The sequence below is a fragment of the Euphorbia lathyris genome, chromosome 8 (assembly GCF_963576675.1).
Source record: "Euphorbia lathyris chromosome 8, ddEupLath1.1, whole genome shotgun sequence".
Taxonomy (NCBI): Eukaryota; Viridiplantae; Streptophyta; class Magnoliopsida; order Malpighiales; family Euphorbiaceae; genus Euphorbia; species Euphorbia lathyris.
In genome coordinates this window covers 82,842,899-82,864,287 of record NC_088917.1, presented here as the reverse complement: position 1 = coordinate 82,864,287, position 21,389 = coordinate 82,842,899, and the positions used below count along the sequence as shown (strand labels likewise).

The following is a 21,389-nucleotide window of genomic DNA, read 5'->3' as shown; positions in this document are numbered from 1 at the left end:
CCCTTACTGTTAAGAATTACAGTTCAGTGGCTATACCGTTAAAAATTGAAGTTCAGTGATCACAATGTTAAAATAGATAAAGTTCAATCTATAAAGCACAGACTCTTCCCCAGGGTCACCGTGGCTGTGTCGGACTTGCCGGGGACTCGCCGGGACACGGCTGGACTCGGTGGGGACATGGGACACGGATGGTACTCGGCAGTGACACGATAGGGACACGGCGGGGACTCGGGGGGACACGGTGGGGACATGGCTTATTGTGAAAATATGTAAAAGTTAAGGGTTTTTTTAAATCTTTTAAAACCTATGGTTCAATTACAAAATTTGACAAAAAAAAAAACTTAAACTACATCTAATTCTCACTTGTATATCGCGATTATAAACGCTTAGAGCTCCTTTCTCTTCCTTCTTCGATTTGTTTTGTGATTGAGCAAGTTTTGTTTATATATTTTATATCTAATATATATATATAGAATTAATTATATAGAATTTGTCGTGTCCCGCCGCACCCCTATCTCATATTTTCTAAAAATACAGTTTGCCGTGTCCGTACCCGTGTCCGCACCCGAGTCGGTGCTTCATAGAGTTCAATTAACCCGCCATATATCCATAGCAAAAAGACACAAAAGTCCATTTATTTTTGAACTGGTCCAATAGAATGAAGAAAGTTGAGACAGATAGATACATAATTAACTGCTAAAAAGAGGTTCCTGAATTTACCTAATAATTATTATTGGAATTAGGAGTAAAAGCCACTTTATTTTTTAAAATAAAACATAAATTATTGAGAAAACAAAGAGGCTAAGATTGAGAAGTTTTGTCATGGAGGAAACCTTTAATTTTGAGGCTTTGGAAGGTCTCTCTGACAGCATCTTCAACAGGTGTGAAAACTAATCCAAGTTCAATTAATCTTTTGGCTGCATCTTTGCAACTTGTTAATCCTGGTTGTGTTTCTCCATTGAATCTGCACATATATGATTCTCAGTCAAGATCAAGAACATGTATTTTAACATTACCAAACAAAAATCTTAATTAGACAGATAAAATGTTATCTTTTTAGGGGGCGTTTGGTTTGGGGTCTTTAGGAATGGGAATGGGTGGGTTTCATTCCCTTTGTTCTTGTTTGTTTAAAAAAAAAAAACTCATTTCCTTTACCCATTTTAGGTTAAGCCATTACCCCCACTTTAGGTTAAGTCATTACCCCATGCTCTCTAGAGAATTGGATTCCCTTTACCTCATTCTCTTTCCTAAACATATCCAAACATATAGGGGAATTAATGCTTATTCCTTCCTTTTCCTTTAGTTTCCCTTTCTTGATTCCTTCTTACCCTTTGTGAACCAAACGCCCATGGAATGACAAGATTTATTGATGTGACGGATCACTAATAGGAATGTTTGTAAGCATTTTTTGATGATCGATAGATGCTCAATCAAGATTGTAAAAAACACTGAAAGCTAATCGAACAAACAAAGCCTTCGGAGTTAATCAAGATTAACCAGAGATTTAAATTTTTTGTATTTTCTTATATAAATGCAATTAAAATATGTATTATATTAGTTAAAAATATAAAATAATTTAATATAGAAAAATATATATATTTGTAATATATATCCTTAAAAACGTATAAAAAAACATTTCAACAACAGTAAAAAATAATGCTAATAAGTAATATAATTAACTGAAAACTATAAAACGGTGTTTTTAAAGATTTCAACCATATCATGAAAATAAGTAAAGAACATAATTAACCAAAAAAAATCTGAAAATAATTAACAGAAGTCGACAAACCTATGGAACAATGTTCAAAAGTGAATTATAATAGCAAAATAAAAATAATAATGGGAAAAAAACTTTATGTTTTGATAGCCACTCAGGCAGCCTCAAGGCGGCCAAAAAAATGACCAGAGGACCAAAAAACCCCAAAGAGCCAATACGGAGAAAATCGAAATAGATTCTCGATTTTGAGCGCCTAAGCAGTATAAACGGCCTTGTTCTTGAACACTATGCTCAACTGAGATTTTTGTGTTTTGAAGAAAAAATTAAAACTTCATACACAATTTTTTTAGAGTTTTCCAATGACGATTAGGTGCTTAAACCTCCCTAGCCCTCTCGGATCCGCCATCACCTATCGCTAAAATACTTAAATTATTTGAAGAGGTAAAATATAAATTTAGTCCTATGGTTATTGAGGAAAAGTAAATTTGTACAAAATAGTGTAATCTTAAACCTAACATTGTCAGACAATTCAGTTTTTTTTATTAACAAAAAATGCACAATTTCAACCATCTTGAATGGCCTAAACATAAACGTGAGCCTTAAAATTATATTATTTTATATGCGGATGCTAAAAAAATTGATCTCAATAAAATCAATTACGATAATAAAATTGGAATTGAGGACTCAATAGCAAAAACACGTAAAATGCAAGGGCTTAAAAATAATTTCCCAAGTGACCACCCTATGTTGATTCAAACAAGAACTCTAGCCAGGTTGTCCTGTTTCTTATTTGCAGGCATTACTAACTAAAAAATTATCTTAATTACTTGTCTAAATAATCATTACTCCAACAAAATCTAATTAATCCTAAGCTAACCATTAATTAAACAACTAATTATGGAATCAAATCAATCATAGCTTCTCTTCAAAGAAAGGGATTTGTGAATAAGATGTGTAATTAATAATTATACAAAGATAATTATTGGAGATCATTATAGGTTATTATGGCATAAATAGATGGGATAAGGTCTAAATCTCTCAAGTACGAATAGGTACTTAACGTTTCCAAACAAATGAAAAGATTTTAATAGACTGGTTTGACTGTTACTTGACCGTAACATCGGACTTTTCAAACATCAATTAATATAAAGATAAAGTGCAAAAATACCCCTAACGTTAAGTATCTAAAAAGATTTTAACAGACTGGTTTGACTGTTACTTGACCGTAACATCGGACTTTTCAAACATCAATTAATATAAGAATAAAGTGCAAAAATAGCCCTAACGTTTACCGTCAGAAGCAATTTTACCCCTAATGTTGGCAGCCAAAAACAATTTTACCTCTAATGTTGGCAAGTTGAGTCAATTTTAGACATTATTATAAAACACAGATATTTTGTTCCTTATTCTGCACAAATTGCATATCAGTTCGTTTTAAAAGAAAGATTTCATATTTTCTGTGATTTAATAATAGAATTGGAGATTAATATTTATAAATTCGACAAATATTTCGTATTTTTTTTGTCCAACTCGTACAATAGACAGCATTTTTTTAATTTTTCTTTTAAATTTTTTTCATATCTAATCATAAGTTTATGATTTGTTACTAATGAGTGATAAAAATGACTCAAATGTGAAGTACACATGACAAGATTCATGACCGAAAAGACAGTTTGATGAATTATTTTTCAAATTGACCCAACTTGACAATGTTAGAGATAAAATTGTTCTTGCCTGCCAACGTTAGGGGAAAAATTGCACCATTTTAGACGTTATGTGTAAAATTGCTTCTGGCTATAAACGTTAGGGGTATTTTTACACCTTATCCCATTAATATATTACTAACACAATTACAAATAACATGACAAAATTTCAACAACTAAAATAACAAAATAGTCAATACATTTAAAATATGTACTATATTAATAACAGCTAAAAAAACCCTGACAAAGAACCGAATATGTGGTGTCTTCTATGGTTACTTTGTTTTTAACAAAGTAAAGCTTACTTTGTTTTTTTCACCATTGGATAATGATGGACTTTAACAAAGTAAGTTCATCCAATGGTAGTAAAAACAAAGTAATGCTTACTTTGTCAAAAACAAAGTAAGCAAAGCCTAACCCCCGAAGATGTACGTTTTAAATAATGATTTGCAAGTACAAAAACGTGATATTATTTTTGGTAAAAAAGATCATATACAGTAATTTATAAAGTTAGTAAGAAAAATTTGACTAAAACCGTTTTCCAAATCATCAATCAACATTTCGTTATGCTACACAAGCAAAAGTCAACATGTAAATATGTTATGTAATCGAAATCAAACATGCTACGTTATCAAAGAAAAAAATACTACAAAAGAAACCATATAAGTTTTTTTTTTTTTTCCTAAATAATAGGCTAAAATTGAAGTAAATGTGGGGTAAATTACATCCATGGACTCTGAACTTTACTCTTACTTTCATTATAACCCTGAACTTTAAAACTAGACATTATAACCCTGAACTTTACATTTTATTAATATAATGATCATTTTTTACCATTGAACGAGATAATAGTAGGTAACCCTCGACAAAAACCTGATGGAAATGACAACTTTAATTCTTTGACTTTTTCATTTTGAAATCATCAAAAGTCATTATGTTAGTAAAATGCAAAGTTCAGGAGTTGTTATAATGTTCAATTTTGAAGTTCATGAACCATAATAAAAGTAAGAGCAAAGTTCAGAGGCTATAAATGTAATTTAACCAGCTAAATAATAAAACTAAATTTCAACTTTTAACCGGAATCAACGGGGAAAAACAGCAAATAATTTGGAAAAAAGTGTAAAAAATCTTTCATCCTAGAAAGGAAGCTTCGGTAAGAGCTCAAAAGAAGAATATAAATCTTAAAGCAAAGCTTTAATCAGAACCATTCAGTAAGCATCTATCTGTACAGGGCCACAGTGGTTGAATTCAGAACTCTTTATTCCATTAACATTAACATGAAATGGAGTTAGTGGAGCTTCAAACTTCAATGGACCATATTTGCACTACTTCAAAATGGACACATTCAAAATGGACACATTTAAGGGAAGAAGAAGATGAAGATTTGGACCCTACAAAGTTGGAGGAAAAAGGTAACTGAAATTGCAGAGTGGGTGGGAGAAGCTTTCACATTTGAGCCAGTAAAGTATGAGCCAGTAAACTGCCCATCCTCATGGTATTCTATTGGGATACGGATAAAGATAAAAGTTGAGATAGGGATAAGGATAAGTGGTTGGAATAAGGATAAAAATATGATAGTCGAGAATTATTATTCAATGTTTGGTATGCGGGATAGAGATAGGGATAAAATAATACATTTTAGTATTTTAACCTTATTTAAACTACATAACGTTAATTTGAGGGATAAGATGGATCTTTCCATCCTATTAAAATCGCAGGAATTTATCCCACCTCCTTATACCACCCCCCTCTTGGGTATAGGATTTGAGGGATAAGAGGCTTATCCCTCATCTGTCTCACTCTTCTATCTCCCAAATAAACACGGGATAACTTATCTCGTGTTTTTTTATCTCTATCCCACCTCCTATATTCCTTCTAACAAACACCTCGTAAGTAGATAATCACCAATTAAGGGGTTAAATGCAAATTTTCATGATTTTCTCAAAATATTCACTCCGACGACTTCAAAAACAAAAAAAAACACCGAAAAAATGATGTGGCTGTCACACTAGGAGTAGTCAATTTTCACCACTAACCAAAACGACACATGGCTGCCACCTAACTGGTACATGATGGTCACCTAGCTAGCTAAAACGACACGTTGTGGAAACTACGTGTCGTTTCGGTCAGTAGTGAAAGTTGACTAATACTGATGTGATCATATTTCTGGTATTCTTTTGCTCTTGAAGTGGCCGGAGTGACTTTGGGGGCCGGTGCACTACACGGTAAGCGAGGGTATGGGAAGAGGTCCCACTATTAGGATGTATTGGGGCAAGCCTTCCCTTGCCAATTTTTTTGGCAAAAGGCTGCTCCTAAGACTCAAATCTGTGACCTCTCAGTCACACATCGTTTACCGTTGCGCCAGTTACAACAAACGTTTATCATCGCAATAAAGTAGCCGGAGTGACTTTATTGAGACAAAATTTAAAATTCAATACTTATATTGGAACAAATTAAAGTTGAGTGTCTATTTTAAAACAACTATAATAATAAATTTAGCCCCAAATGTGGGAAGAAAAAGAAGAAGATTTGGACCCTACAAGGATGGTGAAGCTCTTAACCTGTTGGTTGAGAGTTTACCTATGACCTTAGAGGTCATGGGTTCGAATCACTAGGGTGGGTTGAGGGTTTTCTTTTCTCTTTAATGTAATCTTCCTTTGTTTAATATAAGTGCATTGCGCACAACTTTTTTTTAAGAAGGGTGGAGGAAAAAAGGTCACATCATTTGCATACACTGAAATTGCAGAATGGGAGGGGGAAGCTTTAACATTTGAGCCAGTAAGTATAGTAATTATATAATCAGGGTGAAATGCATCGTTAATCACTAAAATTTCATAATTGTTTTAAAATAGTCACTCAATTTCAATTTGTTTCAATAAAATCATTTAACTTTGAATTTTTATCTCAATTAAAGACATTCTGACCACTTCAAAAGCAAAAAAATACCAAAATGTGACGTGACTGATATATCATTAGTAGTCAACTCTCACCAATGACCGAAACCACACGTGTTAGCTAGGTGGCAACTATGTGTCGTTTCGGTCAGCTATACGGCAACCACGTGTTGTTTCGGTCATTGATGAGAGTTGACTACTCTTTGTACAACACGTGGTTGCCGTATAGCTAACCGAAACGACATATAGTTGCCACCTAGTTGACACGTGCGGTTTCGGTCATCGATGAGAGTTGACTACTACTGATGTATTGAGACAAATTAAAATCCTAAATTTAATGATTTTATTAAGAGAAATTAAAATTGAGTGGAAATTTTGGGAAAATTATAAAATTGCAATAGTACATTTAACCCCAATTAAGACAAGCCAACGTGACAACATAGTGCTTTTGATGGGTTTGATCATTGCAGATTTAAAACTAAAAAGCTAACCCCATTTTCCACCAATGCATCACATGAAATACGATCATTAGATTCATCTTATCTACGCTATCATATACCAAACCTAAGACTTCATTCCCACTGCATACTCTTCTACTAAAATCAAAACTAATATATGATTTTTCATCTAGAAAGTACCAATATGGATACTCCTACAGTTGCTCGAGTGCGATAAACGGTATTTTTTATAAATATGAGACAGGTATGGCAGAGATACGCCGTACATAACATTCATTAGTCATTATAAACAATAAATAACATCCATTAGTCATTATAAACAATAAATAACATCCATGATAAGTCACTAATTCATCAAAGAAAAAAATACATTTGATACCTCGAATCTATATCCCACGCACCCTCAAAATTTTTTAGAAGTGTCCCCCAAATGTATCCATTAAAAAAGAAAAGAAAAAAAGGGAACACTTATTTTGAAGTGTCGGGTGCATGTCCCCGGATTGTCAGAGTGTTTAGTGTATCCAACACTCGTACATTAACCTCCTAGAAGTTTCGGTGTTTCCTAGTTTTTATATATAATTATTCTTATTTTTAGATATCTTTCTGGATAAGTTAGGTTTTGGTTTATATGGTACCAGAGTTTTATATTCAATGTTGAATAATCCATGTATATTTGTCTCATGCTCTAGATAGTTCTGAGCATGACAGATCCGTGATTCACTGATTTACGAACAACGGACGTTTGAGGTCTCTGACAATCTATAGATGCTTAATATCTATGTTTTAAATGCTTTGGTAGAAAAAGCTAAACCTCTGTATAATACAACTACCATAGAGTTTTTTAACGTTTGCGAGTGGTGCTCAAGCTCCTCCCAATCCCCCGTGAATCAGTTAATGGTTCTGAGCGAGAAAGGAATGTGTTAATGTTTAGAGAGAGTTCCAAAAAAGATGATTTTCGAAAATCGAAAATGTAGTTCCATAAAAAATATGACATTGAACAACTTTAATTCTTAAAAATTTTCCTTTTCAGGTAATTAAAGATGGTTTTAATACCATTAATCCAAATGCGAAACCTCAATACTCGTTTTGACAAAAAGTAAACCACAGTCATTTATTTGAAAATTAATGAAACCACAAGGGTTTTATTTGAAATTTACCCTATAATAAACTGTCAAATCAGTTCTAGGTTATGATTCTTATCTCTATGTTGACTCAGTCTATGGTGCAGGGCCCACGTTAATCTTTCTTACAGGAGGTTACCAAACCCTTTACTTTTTCAGCCACTGAAACAAGAATGGTACCTTTAAGTAAACTTTTTCGTGTGTACGTGTGAGGGATAATTTACATCCAGAGCCTCTTAACTTTGCTTTTGCTTTTATTATGACCCTTTAAACTTCAAAACCAAAATCATACTCTTAAATTTTACACTTTACTAACAAAAAATCCATTTTGGTAAAAATCCATTTTACCGTTTATCAAGTTAAAAGGACCGACGATGATTTCAAAATGGAAAGGTCCAAGAATTAGAGTTATTTAGAACTACATTTCCTATCGAAGCTCCGTGTTCGATTTTTCAAATACTATATTTTCGAAGATTTCTCTCTCTAAAAGACCACTTTCCTTTTTCTAATCAAACAATGTCTAAATGATTTCAAAACTAATAATTTTAAGGATTAAGTTGTTTAAAATATTACTTCCATCAACTCAAAAATGGAAGGTTGTTCTACTAAAGTGGTCATCTTGATTAATGATAAAAAAAAATTATTATGTTAGTAAAAAATTATTATGTTAGTAAAGTGTAAAGTTCAAAAGTCATAATATCTAGTTTTAAAGTTTAATAACCATAATAAAGTAAGATAAAAGTTGAGAGGTCATAGTGTAATTTATCCCAAAATGATGGGTCATGGGAGCATTTTACCTGATAATTGATTTATTGCAAGACAGCAAGGCAGTGATATGTGAAAGGGCAACTACACCCATGGTCCCTAAACTTTGCAATTACTTTCATTATGACCCTTATAATATATGACCCTTGAACTTCACAGATTACTAACATAAATGGTTTTTCCACGTTGACCATAAGGATGTAAATGGAGCAGAGAATCCCGATATGAATCCCCATGGGATGGGGCGGGGATGGGATGGGGAAAGATATCCCTGCCCCGTTAATCCCTGATAGGGATCCAAGAATTAAAGTTGTTTTAGAACCATATTTCTCATAGAACCACCGTTTTAATTTTCCAAATTACAAGAGGTCACGAGTTCGAGTCTTAGGAGCGGCCTCTTGCCAAATAAATTGGCAAGGGAAGGCTTGCCCCAGTACACCCTTGTGGTGGGACCCCTCCCCGGACCCTCGCTCAGCGGGGACGCGTAGTGCGACCGGGCCGCCCTTTTTTTTTCTACAATTTTTGGATATTTCTCTCTCTAAACAACCACTTTTTCTCTTAATCAAACGAAACCTAATGATCTTAAAACCAACAAAAAAATCAAGAATTAAAATTGCTCACAATATCATATATTTCGACCAGTTCTATAATTGAGAGTTGCTATTAGAGTGATTATATTGATCACTGTTCAGAAGAGTCGTTATTTTAGTAAAATTAAGTGACTTTATGTTAGGCTTAATACATCCCAGTCCTCTGTACTTGTCCTAAAAAGTCAACTGCCCCCTAGACATTTAAAATGTTCAATTTACCCCTAAACTTGTTCAAAATAACAACCTATTGACCCCCTAAAATTCACGTAGCGGGGTAAGAAAAGATTTTGGAAAAGCTGCAATTTAAGCAAGTTCAATAGGCAATAGATCGCTTTAAGAAAGTTCATGGGCAAATAGATACCTTATAGAGAGTCAATTGGTTAATTTAAGCAGATTCGGGGAGTAAATAGAACTTTTTCAAAGTTCTGGAGCAGTTGACTTTGACTTTTTTAAACTAGTACAGAGGACTAAAAAGATATTAAGCGTTTTGAAGTTAAATTATCATACCATAGACATAAAAATAAGTAAAGTTCAATTATCATACCTTAAAGTAATTAGTGGGCTGACATGTGAATAGGAAACTGAGGGAAGAGCTTAGAAACTTTGTCAGCAAAATCACCAAACTGATAGACACCTAAATGATCAAACAACACCAAAACTTTCTTGATCCTAACAAAAAAAACACCTAAATGACCTCAAAATGAAAAAGTTGAAGAATTAAAGTTGCTTAAAATATCATCAATTCTTTGAATTTCCTACTTTGAGCTCGTCAACTGTCATTTTGAAGCGTTAATTGAAATTTAGCTGTCATAAATTAATGTTAGAAAGTGCAAAACTGAGTGACTTTTATGTTGAGTTTTGAAGTCCAGTAGCCACACCGTGAGAATGAGTAAAATTTACGTGAAATGATAGTACAAAGAGTAGTTAGTGGGCTGACCTGTGAACAGGAAACTGAGGGAAGAGCTTAGAAACTTTGTCAGCAAAATCACCAAACTGATAGATACCATTAGTGCAGAGATATCTACCAGAAGCAGTAGGAGTTTCAAAGATCAAAACTTGGGCTTTTGCTACATCTTTCACATGAACAGCACCTAACCAGTAGTTTTCTTCAGTGTCTTTTGATCCTAGCAACAATTGCTGTACCACAGCACAGCTTGCATTCAAACTAGGCTGCAATAATGCGCCTAGACATGTTGCAGGATGGATTGCTACTACACCTTTTACCATTCCCATAACGGTAAGCTATGTTGCACGGAAACTCTTTTTAGTAGTGGTTCAGCATTTCGTGTCTGTTTCATTTCTTTTATGTTCACATTTTCGTTTTCTAACTATAATTTTTTTGCTGGGAAACTCTGTTTTTAGTAGCATTTCAATGTTTCCTGATGAAAATGATACTCTAAGCTACTCTAATTTTGAACTTTTTGGTTTTTAGGTTATTTAGTTAAGAAAGACAAAGTTGTTGTTTAGAGATAGGAATCTCCGAATGGTAATTTTAAAAAACGAAAATGTGGTTCCATGTGAAGTGTAATTCTAACCAACTTTAATTTTTGAGGTTGTTTACTTTCATAAGGGATTTTTACGTTAGTAAAAAGTGATATCGTCCTAAAAATATCAGAATCCACGTGCCCTCATCCTAAATCCACATGACGTCTGGAGCAAAGAAAACCGTCGGAACAAACAAAACAGGAATGAACATCCTTCAAGAGACTTGAACTAATGCGATGCTCTCTGAATCCTCTTTGGATCAGGACCCTTCAATCACGTTTAGGATTAAGAACTCCCCATTCAGAAGAATTACTAACTACCTAAATCGAGTCCACCGGTTGGCAGCTCACACCTGTGCTCTGAGAATCTAAGGTAAGTTTCGAACTACCGACTAACGGTTTTACCCTTGAGTTCCCTATACATAGAATGCGACTTCATAGTCGAGACATACATAAAGGGCGGCCCGGTGCACTACGCGTCCCCGCTAAGTGAGGGTCCGGGGAGGGGTCCCACCACAAGAGTGTATTGGGGGCAAGCCTTCCCCTACCAATTTTTTGGCAAGAGACCGCTCCTAAGACTCGAACCCGTGACCTCTCGTCCTCTCGTCACACACAACAACGTTTACCATTACGCCAAGGCTCGCCATCAGTCGAGACATACATCTAATAATTTAATCTCAATTGCTTAGTCCTCTAATCCTATACTCTCCTAACCTAGGCATCGGAATGAAGTGACTTTTATCATACTTTTTGAAGTACAGTGGTCATACCGTGAAAACGAGTAAAGTTCAATTATCATACCATGAAATGATAGTGCAAAGAGTAGTTAGTGAGCTAACCTGTGAACAGGAAACTGAGGGAAGAGCTTAGCAACTTTGTCAGCAAAATCACCAAACTAATAGATACCATTAGTGCAGAGATATCTACCAGAAGCACTACGAGTTTCAAAAATCAAAACTTGAGCTTCGGCTACATCTTTCACATGAACAGCACCTAACCAGTAGTTTTCTTGAGTGTCTTTTGATCCTAGCAACAATTGCTGTAACACAGCACAACTAGCATTCAATCCAGGCTGCACTATTGTGCCTAGACATGTTGGGGGATGGATTGTTACTACACCTTTTACCACTCCCATAACAGTAAGCTATGTTGTACGGAAACTCTTTTTTAGTAGGAGTTCATCGTTTCGTGTCCGTTTCATTTCTGTTATGTTCACATTTTCGTTTCCTAGCTATAATTTGTTTGCACGGAAACTCTTTTTTTAGTAGCATTTCAACGTTTCCTGATGAAAATGATACTCTAAGCGACTCTAATTTTTAAACTCTTCTTTCACATGAACAGCACCTAACCAGTAATTTTCTAGAGTGTCTTTTGATCCTACCAAATTTAAAGAGAGACAAAGTTGTTGTTTAGAGGTAGGAATCTCCGAAAATAGTAATTTGAAAAAACGAAAATGTGGTTCCATGTGAAGTGTAGTTCTAACAACTTTAATTTTTGAGGTTGTTTACTTTCATAAGAGACTTTTATGTTAGTAAAAAGTGATATCGTCCTAAAAATATCAGAATCTACGTGCCCTCGCCCTAAATCCACATGACATCCAGAGCAAAGAAAACGGAACAAACAAAACAGCAATAAACATCCTTCAAGACACATGAACTAATGATTGCTCTCCGAATCCTCTTTGGAACACGAACCTTCAATCGGGCTTAGGATTAAGAACTCCCAATTTGGATGTATTACTAACTACCTAAATTGCGTAAGGTACGAACCACCAACTGACGGTTTTACCCTTGGGTTCCCTATAAATAGAATGCGACTTCATAGTCAAGGTACATACATACATCTAATAATTTAATCTCAATTGCTTAGTCCTCTAATCCTATACTCTCCTAACTTAGACATCGGAGTGAAGTGACTTTTATGCTACATTGAAGTGCAGTGATCATACCGTGAAATGAGTAAAGTTCAATTGTCATACCGTGAAACGATAGTAAAAAGAGTAGTTAGCGAGCTAACCTGTGAACAGGAAACTGAGGGAAGAGCTTAGAAACTTTGTCAGCAAAATCACCAAACTGATAGATACCATTAGTGCAGAGATATCTACCAGAAGCAGTAGGAGTTTCAAATATCAAAACTTGAGCTTCTGCTACATCTTTCACATGAACAGCACCTAACCAGTAGTTTTCTTGAGTGTCTTTTGATCCTAGCAACAATTGCTGTAACACAGCACAACTTGCATTCAAACTAGGCTGCAATAATGTGCCTAGACATGTTGCAGGATGGATTGTTACTACATCTATTCCATGCTTCTCTGCATATTCCCATGCTGCTTTCTCTGCTAGTGTCTTTGACACTGGATACCATTTCTGCCATAACAGACAACAAACACACATTTAAGTTAGACAAGTTTTACGATGAATCGGATGTAATGGATCCGAACAATGAAAAAGAAAAATATACCACTTTATGAAAACTGTACAATTATCTCATAAAAGCGTAAGATTCAATGAATCGAGATCATAATAGAATTTCTATTAAATTCCTGATTGGTTGGATTTTTATTCAAGTTCCTGAACAGGGATCGTAATAAAAATTCGGATAAATTACACTCATATAGCTCCTCAACTTTTCCCTTACTTCCGGGGAAAATTACACCCATGACCACTAAACTTTACTCATTTTCACGGTATGACTACGAAATTTTACTAATTTTCATGGTATGACCACTAAACTTCAAAACATAATATAAAAGTCACCAAACTTTACACTTTCTAACATTATGACCATTTTGAAGTAAGGGAAAAGTTAAGTGATTTTTATGTTACGTTTTGAAGTTTAGTGCTCATACCGAGAAAATGAGTAAAGTTCAGTAGCCATGGGTGTAACTTACCCTGTGCTTTCATTATGGCTCTTGAACTCAAATAGCAACTTCATTGTAGAGTTGAAGGAAATGATATTCTAAACAACTTTAGTTCTTGAACTTTTTGATATTGATGTAAGTTAGGTATTGTTAGGTTCGGAGAGAGAAAGTGGTTATTTAGAGTGAGAAAGCTTCCAAATTAGTGATTTAGAAAATCAAAAATTATAGTTTCATAGGAAATATGATTTTAAACAGCTTTAATTCTTGGACTTTTTCATTTTTGAGATTGTCATCAGTTCGTTTGACTTAGTCAACAAGTTAGTAAAATGCAAAGTTCATGAGTTATAATATCAAATTTTGGGTCCTGGTGCTGTGTTTTTGCTGTTGTTTTGGTTTTGGTTTATCTCGTGATGTTACCAAAAAAAAAATTGAAGTTCAGAAGTCATAATAAAAATGAATGCTTAGTTCAAGAGTCATGAGTGTATTTATTTACCCATAAATTTTCTCCTCAAGTTAACTCATTCAAGTTCATGATTGGTTGAAATTTTTGTAAATTTATCTAAAAATGGTATATATTTGTTTATAATTCGTGATTTTATAATTGTCAATTTATGATGAAGTCACATCGAATGTTTTTCGATCACACTATTATCAGAAGGATAATAGTTGATGTGAACGCTTACTCAAATCATCCTTCCCCATAAATGCTATGTAAATTTACTTAAAACAATGTGTCATGTAAATTGTTTTATTCTTCTCTCTAACAAAAGATATAAGTGATTTTATTGAAAATTTACTCAAACATGAGCTGCTCATGAGCCGCTCGGTGTTCAGTTCGATAAAAGCTTGACCGTGTTCTATTCAATTTATAAACAAACCGAGCTTGAGCACGATTTTGAGACTTGATTCGTAAAAATGAACCGAGCTTGAACACGGCAAAATTCAGGTGAAAAGTTCGCGAGTAGGCTCGATAATAAGTTCGTGAAAAAGCTCATAAACAAACTACATTATAATGTTCATGAAAAGATTCATGAGAAAGCTTTTAATAATATTATTTCAATTATTCTGTAACAGGAAAATGTAAAACTATAAAAGTAGCTTTCAGCAGCTTGTTTATGAATATAATTAATACTTTATTCGTGAGCAAAGTTTATAAACAGAATTAACGAGCAAAGTTCATAAACATTTATGATTTACTATTGAACAAAGCTTGTGAGCAAAATTAACAAGGTGCTCACGAAAAGTTAATTTCCTTAATGAGCCAATTTCGAATAGGATTTTTAACTCGAACCCAGCTCGAACATGATTTTTAACTTGAAACTCTGATCGAGCTCGTTAATTTTCTATCAAGCTGAGTATGAGTAAACCAAAGCTTCGGACTCTATCCGCAAACTGGACCCACCAGGCAATTTAAAGGCAAACTCAACACAAGTATAGAAAAGGTCTAATATATCACCAGCTCCCTCAAGTTGTCCAAAATAGTAGATTGGCTCCCAAGTGTCTCACTAGTTCCCTAAACTTACTTATTTTGTATCATCAGCTCCCTAAACTTCTACATAAAAGTATATTAGCTCTCTGAACTTTGCAACGGTCTCACCAACTCCCTAAACTTGCTTATTCTGTAAGCATTAAATACAAAAACTTATTAAACCTAAATTCTAAAAATACGTCTTCATCTATTCGAGGTAATTTTTTCGTTTCTCCTACCTTACAACCTATTATGAGAGTTAGTGTTGTAGGTTTCGAGAGTTAGTATTATGGTTTTTGTATTTAGTTGTTACAAAATAAGTAAGTTTGTGGAGCTGGTGAGACAATTGCAATGCTGAGGAGCTAATCTACTTTTATGGATAAAATTAGAGAGCTGATGATACGAAATAAGCAAGTTTAGTGAGCTGGTGAAACAATTGTAAAGTTCAGAGAGCCAATAAGTTTAAGGAGCGGATGATGTATTAGGCCTATAAAAAAAATTAACCATTCAAAGATCAAATTGACCATGAACCAAATTAATTTGAACTAAAAAAATTGACTGAAATAAACTTAAAAGTAGCAACTTTTTGACACCAAACAATCAATCATAAAGAACTGAACATCTACCAACTTCAAAAGAATCATCATCAATTCACTTTAATCCACAAATTAAAAGAAATAACACACCTGTTTCGACTTGCAGTAATCCAAATCCGTCCACGACATTTCATCAAACACCTTACCAGCAGGCCAATTCGGGTTAGGAACCATAGCCGAAATAGACGACGTAATCACCACGCGCCTCACTTTAAACTTCCGAGCAGCCTCCAGCACATTCACCGTACCCTGCACCGCCGGCAATAGAAGTTCCTTCTCCGGATCCTTAGGGTCCTCTAATGTACACGGAGACGCCACATGGAACAAACCCTGGCATCCTTCCACGGCCCTGCAAATTGCGTCGTAATCCAATAAGTCGGCTTCGAATACTCGGAGGTTAACGCCGGAGGGAGGGAGGAGGTGGAAGAGGTGAGAAGCGTCGGTGCCTGGGTAGATTGACACGTGGATTGTGGTGTAGCCATGATCTAGTAGGGTCCGAACTAGCCATGAGCCGATGAATCCGTTTGCTCCTGTCACACAAACTGATTCTTTCTTTTGGTCTGACATTGATTTCGTTTTTTTCTGTGCTTATTTGAAATTCTTTTTGACTTATCCACTTCCTAGTATATAATTTCAATTGTTTCGAAAAAATATAATTATATAATTTCAAACTTATCCATTAAAACGTGTGATTTGTTTGATATTTTTCATGATTATCAGCAGGTACGTAAACATGATTTATTGGTAGCAGGCGCAAACTATACCGGCAATGTAAAATAAAAAATAAATAGGATAAGGTTAAGATATGATAGCCAAAAACAATTTTATTATTCAACGTTTAAATTGTGTAATTTTACCTTTTAACATTGGTATATCAAAGAGTAAATTTAATCCTAATATTAATAAGTTTAGTCAATTTAATAAAGGTCTAATGCTTTCCCAGTCCTTTTAACTTGTTCAAATTGATCATTTTACTCTCTCAACTCATCGAATGTCCTATTTATCCCATTAACTCTATAAAAGTGGTATTTCTCACCCCCTTAACTTGTCCATTTATCCCCCAACTCATAGAATGTTCTATTTACCCCATTAACTCCATAATAGTGGTATTTTTCACACCTTACAATTCGTTATCGAAGTCTAAATTGATAACTTTTTTTAAACGTTAAACATATATTTATGTTATTTTGTAAGTGGAACCTAAATTGATACTTCCCCAAAAATTATAGGCCTATTTTGGTACATTATCCCTACATATATTATATTTAACTTGTTTATATTAATGTTATTGTTATTTGTATTTTTTATTCGTTTTTTCTCTTTTCAACTTTTCAACTTTATTTGTAATCAACACAAACTCGCCATCCAGTTATTGTTCTTGTAGGCACCAACTCGTCTTTCTCGTTGAGGACTACGGTTGTTCCTCCTTTCTTTGGTACAACGTGAACAGGGCTAGTCCACACACTGTCAGAGATCGGGTAAATAATACCGGCATCAAGAAGCTTGATCACCTTTTTTCGCACAACCTCCTTCATGTGGGGATTCAGTCTGCGTTGCGGCTGGACAGATGGCTTGTGCTCCTTTTCCATCAAGATTCGGTGGACGCATACTGTTGGACTGATACCTTTTATGTCATCTATTTTCCATGCGATTGCATCCTTGTTCCTTCGCAAAACGGCCATGAGTTGCGCCTTCTGATCCGGAGTTAACTTTGAGGATATGATGACTGGACTTCCGCTGGGTGGTTCAAGGAAAGCATACTCGAGGTGTGCAGGCAACGGTTTCAATTCTGGTTTAGACACCGGCATAGTTGGTATCTCCGGTGGTTCTTGATGAGTAGGAACAGTTGGATCGAAAGGAGGTGTTGGTAGGTTGGATTCAATGGAACAGCCTGTTCCTTCACATATGTTCACCTCTTCTCCCAATAAAGTCTCCAGAGTGTCCTGTTCCTGCAAAGTAGAAAGACTTTGAAAATCATCCAAGAAACAGCATGTGTCATCATTATTGTTTGCACGTCTCATTATCTCGTTCATTTTGAAAATGACTTCTTCCCCATTAATCCTCAAGAATAGTTGTCCCTCTCCTACGTTTATCAATGCTCTACCCGTGGCTAAAAATGGTCTACCTAGGATAATAGGAACATGCAAGTCTTCATCAATGTCCATTATAATGAAATCAACGGGCAAAATGAATTTTCCTACTTTGACTAGCACGTCTTCCACTACTCCCCTAAGATAACATACTGAACGATCGGCCAACTAAATGGACATACGAGTAGGTTGGGGTTCTCCTAATTCAAGTTTAGCATATACATAATAAGGCATCAGGTTTATGCTAGCTCCTAGGTCACATAGTGCATTTTCAATATTTAGCTTTCCAATTGAGCAAGGAATAGAAAAACTCCCTGGATCTTTTAGTTTCTTGGGTAGCTGCTGCTTGTTTTGGAGTATTGACGAACAATCTCTGTTGAGTTGGATCATGGAAATGTTTTCCAGCTTCTTTTTGTTAGACAAGATGTCTTTGAGGAATTTGGCGTATGTAGGCATCTGTGCCAACGCTTCTACGAAAGGAATGTTGATGTGCAACTTCCTTAAGGTATCCAATACTTTAGAATTCTGTTCTTCCAGCTTTTTATTGATCAATCGCGTTGGATATGGCACAGGTGGAACATACGGCTGTGGTGGCTTATACACTCTTTCACTTTCCCCTTGATCCGACTTACTGGTACAGGTTGTCTTTCTGGTTTCATACTCACTGGGAACAGCCTGTTCCTGCTCCTCTTCAGCTTCTTTGGACATTCCTGTGCATTCAGCATTTTCATCAGTCGAAATAATGGGTTGAGTTTGCTTACCTGACCTCAGGGTGATTGCCATGACATCGCCCTTTGGATTTGGCTCTGTGTTGCTCGGCATTATTCCCTTTCCTTTTGATGTAGATGCAGCTAACTGGTGAACCTGCGTTTCCAGACTTTTTATTGATGCTTGTGTCTGTTTCATGAACTGCATCATCATTGTTTTCATATCTGGCTCTACATCTTCTTTTGGTGGCACAGGCTGTTTGTAATGCTGCTGAGGTTGCCTTTGGTAGTGTCCTCCTTGCTGTTGTTGATATCTTGGTTGTTCCTGCTGGTTCGGCTGGCCTGTCCATCCAAAGTTCGGATGGTTTCTAGTGGCAGGATTATACGTGTTGGAATACGAGTTAGGTGGATTCCTCTGATTATACCCTGCGTAATCACATTCTGCCTGTGCGCCCTTTCCCTGCTTAACTCCGGGACAGTTGATACTGAAATGAAAACCTCCACAAAAATCACAAATGTCATTGAATGGTGGTTCGTTGTGAATTGACGACACATTCATCTTACCCAACTGTCTAGCAAGCTGTTCTACCTGACTTGTCAATTTTGACACAACATCTTCATTTCCCATCTTCTTCCCTTCACTTCTGGCGGAGTGCCAGTTGTACCTTGTGCTTACTACCTTCTCAATAAGGTCATACAAAGCCTGTGGCTCAAGATCTTCAGGGTTACCGTTGGCAATGGATTCAATCTGGATTTTGTAGATGTTTGTCACACCATTATAGAAATTCTGCACTTGCATCCACATATGGATACCATGATTTGGTACCCTTCTCAACAGCTCTTTGTATCTTTCCCGAGCTTTTGCTAGCGACTCATCCTCTTCTTGTACAAACCGCGACACTTCATTTCTCAGTTTTATGGCTTATCGAGGTGGGAAATATTTCATCAGAAAAGCTCGTGCCATTTCTTCCCAACTTGTGATTGTCCCTGGCTGTAAATTTCTTAGCCAGTTCTTTGCTTTATCCCTTAGGGAAAAAGGAAACAGCTTCAGTCTGATTACGTCGTCAGAAATGCCTCTGTTTGATCTGAATGTGTTGCACAACGTGATGAATTCTTGAATATGCCCATTTGGATCTTCAGATTGAAACCCATTAAATTGTACTGAGGCCTGGATCATCTGTATCATGGATCCCTTCACCTCGAACTGTTGGTCCCTTATAACGTAACAAGTTAGTTCCAAGGGGGGGATGGGAACTATTTAAAATTTTAGTACGTTAAGGCTGACTTCTTTTTCTTTGAAAAAAGGATTACACAGCGCGCTGAGTAAATTAAGACACTAGCTTAGTCAACTGGTGACTAAGTCAGCTTCTTTCTTTGAGTCAGGAGATAGCACTTGAGTCTATTCCTGAACTCAGATACGCAATACACCCAACTCAGCGTGACCTCTTTACTTGGTCAGTTTTGTTTAAGCAAGCAATATATATATTAAGGAGCTTAAGGTTAGAAAGATGTTACCCAGCAGATTTATCCAGGTTCGGCCTCCAAGCCTACGTCTTGTCCCCGGAACACATTCCGAGCTTTTGAATTCTCTACTGAGCTCTTTAACGGTAGAGCATCAAACCTTTTACAATTCAGAAGCTGAGTATAACAAGAGTACCTTCCTCTATACCTCTACTCACTCCTAATCTCTCACTTAGTACTATAACCGAGTACTTAGCCTCTCCTTTCTAATCTCTAGAAATGATAAAGATTTGTCCTAAACAACAATTGCTAAGACACCTTAGATGATTGAATAATCACTCTAGACTTTTACACGAAAGATATGGAATTTGGTGTAAGTATTTGCTTTGCTCTTTCTCACAGAACTTCAAGTGTGAATTTGGTCAGCGTAATGGCTAGTTGAAGATCTGCATAGAATGAAGCAACTGAAGGGCCCTATTTATAGAGACGTCTGAGGCATCAGTCATTTCGAATTTCGAAATAACCGTTGGAGGGAAACGGCTTACTGTCGTTGTCACTCAGTCCTGCTCAGAGCTCTTGGCCAATCAGATTCAAGTATCTTTTGTCTTCGGTCAGTGTTGAGCAGCTTTTAGTCAGTCCAACAGAATGTCTCTCCATTTAGGGTAAGGTCAACTAGACAGCTTTCTGTGTCTTCTGAACTTTACCCAAACTAGAAATACTTTGTCTGGAAGTTGTTCTTGCTCAGCTGCTGTCTTGTACACTTTGTCGATACAACTCAGCAGCTTCGTTCCGAAGTTGTCCAACAAAGGTCTTCTCGATCCTTCTTTCGCTGAGCTGCGTTTTGTACATAACGGCAGCGTTTTGCACACACGGGCCAAGTGATCTTGATCTGTTTGACTTGGGCTTTGACTTCCGTATTGGGCTTTAAGCCTTTTAGTCTTTATGTCTTATAAACAATTTAACTCAACATTGAACAAACACATTAGTGTAATAAATCAAAACATTTAAACTTAGTGTGTTTAGAATATATTTAAATTTACTTAAATAGTTTTGTCAAATCAAAATCATGTGGAAAGATGTTTCAACAAACTCCCCCATTTTGATGTTAGCAAAACTATTCAGCGAAGAACTCAGTGTTGAGCTCCCTCATGATAGTTGACCTTTTATAACTTAATAAACTCCCCCGTAAGGGTTGAGCTACTGACTTAGTTTTACTCTTGAACTTTTTAAGGTTTAATCGGGTGAGTCTAAGGTCAGTTTTCAGATATAGGTCAGTTCATGGAACATATTCTATTTTACTCAGTGTGAAGCGGAAGATTTAACATTTAGAGAGCGCTGAGTATTTTATTGTTCAATGGGTCTTATAAGACAGTGTTTAATAAATATCCAAGATAATGTCAAACAGTTTATCGGCATAGCATACAATCAACAAGTATTTTGAGCAGTAAACACAGTTGATGTATTAGAAGATACAT

General features: G+C 35.6%; 1 protein-coding gene across 4 annotated transcripts; it reads right to left on the bottom strand.

The window, feature by feature from the left end:
• Positions 1 to 606: 606 nt before the first annotated feature.
• Positions 607 to 16,367, bottom strand: LOC136203128 (cinnamoyl-CoA reductase 1). 4 transcript variants are annotated; one of them, XM_065994199.1, is made up of 5 exons: positions 15,747 to 16,367; positions 12,749 to 13,098; positions 10,186 to 11,771; positions 9,793 to 9,917; positions 607 to 964 (listed from the first exon to the last, which is right to left on the bottom strand). In XM_065994199.1, the coding sequence occupies exons 1-3, from the start codon at positions 16,221 to 16,223 to the stop codon at positions 11,759 to 11,761; spliced, it is 840 nt and encodes a 279-aa protein (XP_065850271.1). In that variant the 5' UTR covers positions 16,224 to 16,367; the 3' UTR covers positions 607 to 964; positions 9,793 to 9,917; positions 10,186 to 11,758. The 4 variants fall into 4 exon arrangements, with proteins under 4 accessions (XP_065850271.1, XP_065850272.1, XP_065850273.1 ...); XM_065994200.1 differs by having other exon boundaries at positions 9,793 to 9,882; XM_065994201.1 differs by having other exon boundaries at positions 9,793 to 9,871.
• Between the last annotated feature and the right edge of the window lie 5,022 nt (positions 16,368 to 21,389).

Bases quoted from the DNA above. Each gene is read 5' to 3' on its own strand.
- LOC136203128 (XM_065994199.1), bottom strand. From the start codon at position 16,223: ATGTCAGACCAAAAGAAAGAATCAGTTTGTGTGACAGGAGCAAACGGA. The intron at 13,099-15,746 runs GTGTGTTATTTC...CTGTTATGGCAG, and splicing joins ATTACTGCAAGTCGAAACAG to AAATGGTATCCAGTGTCAAA.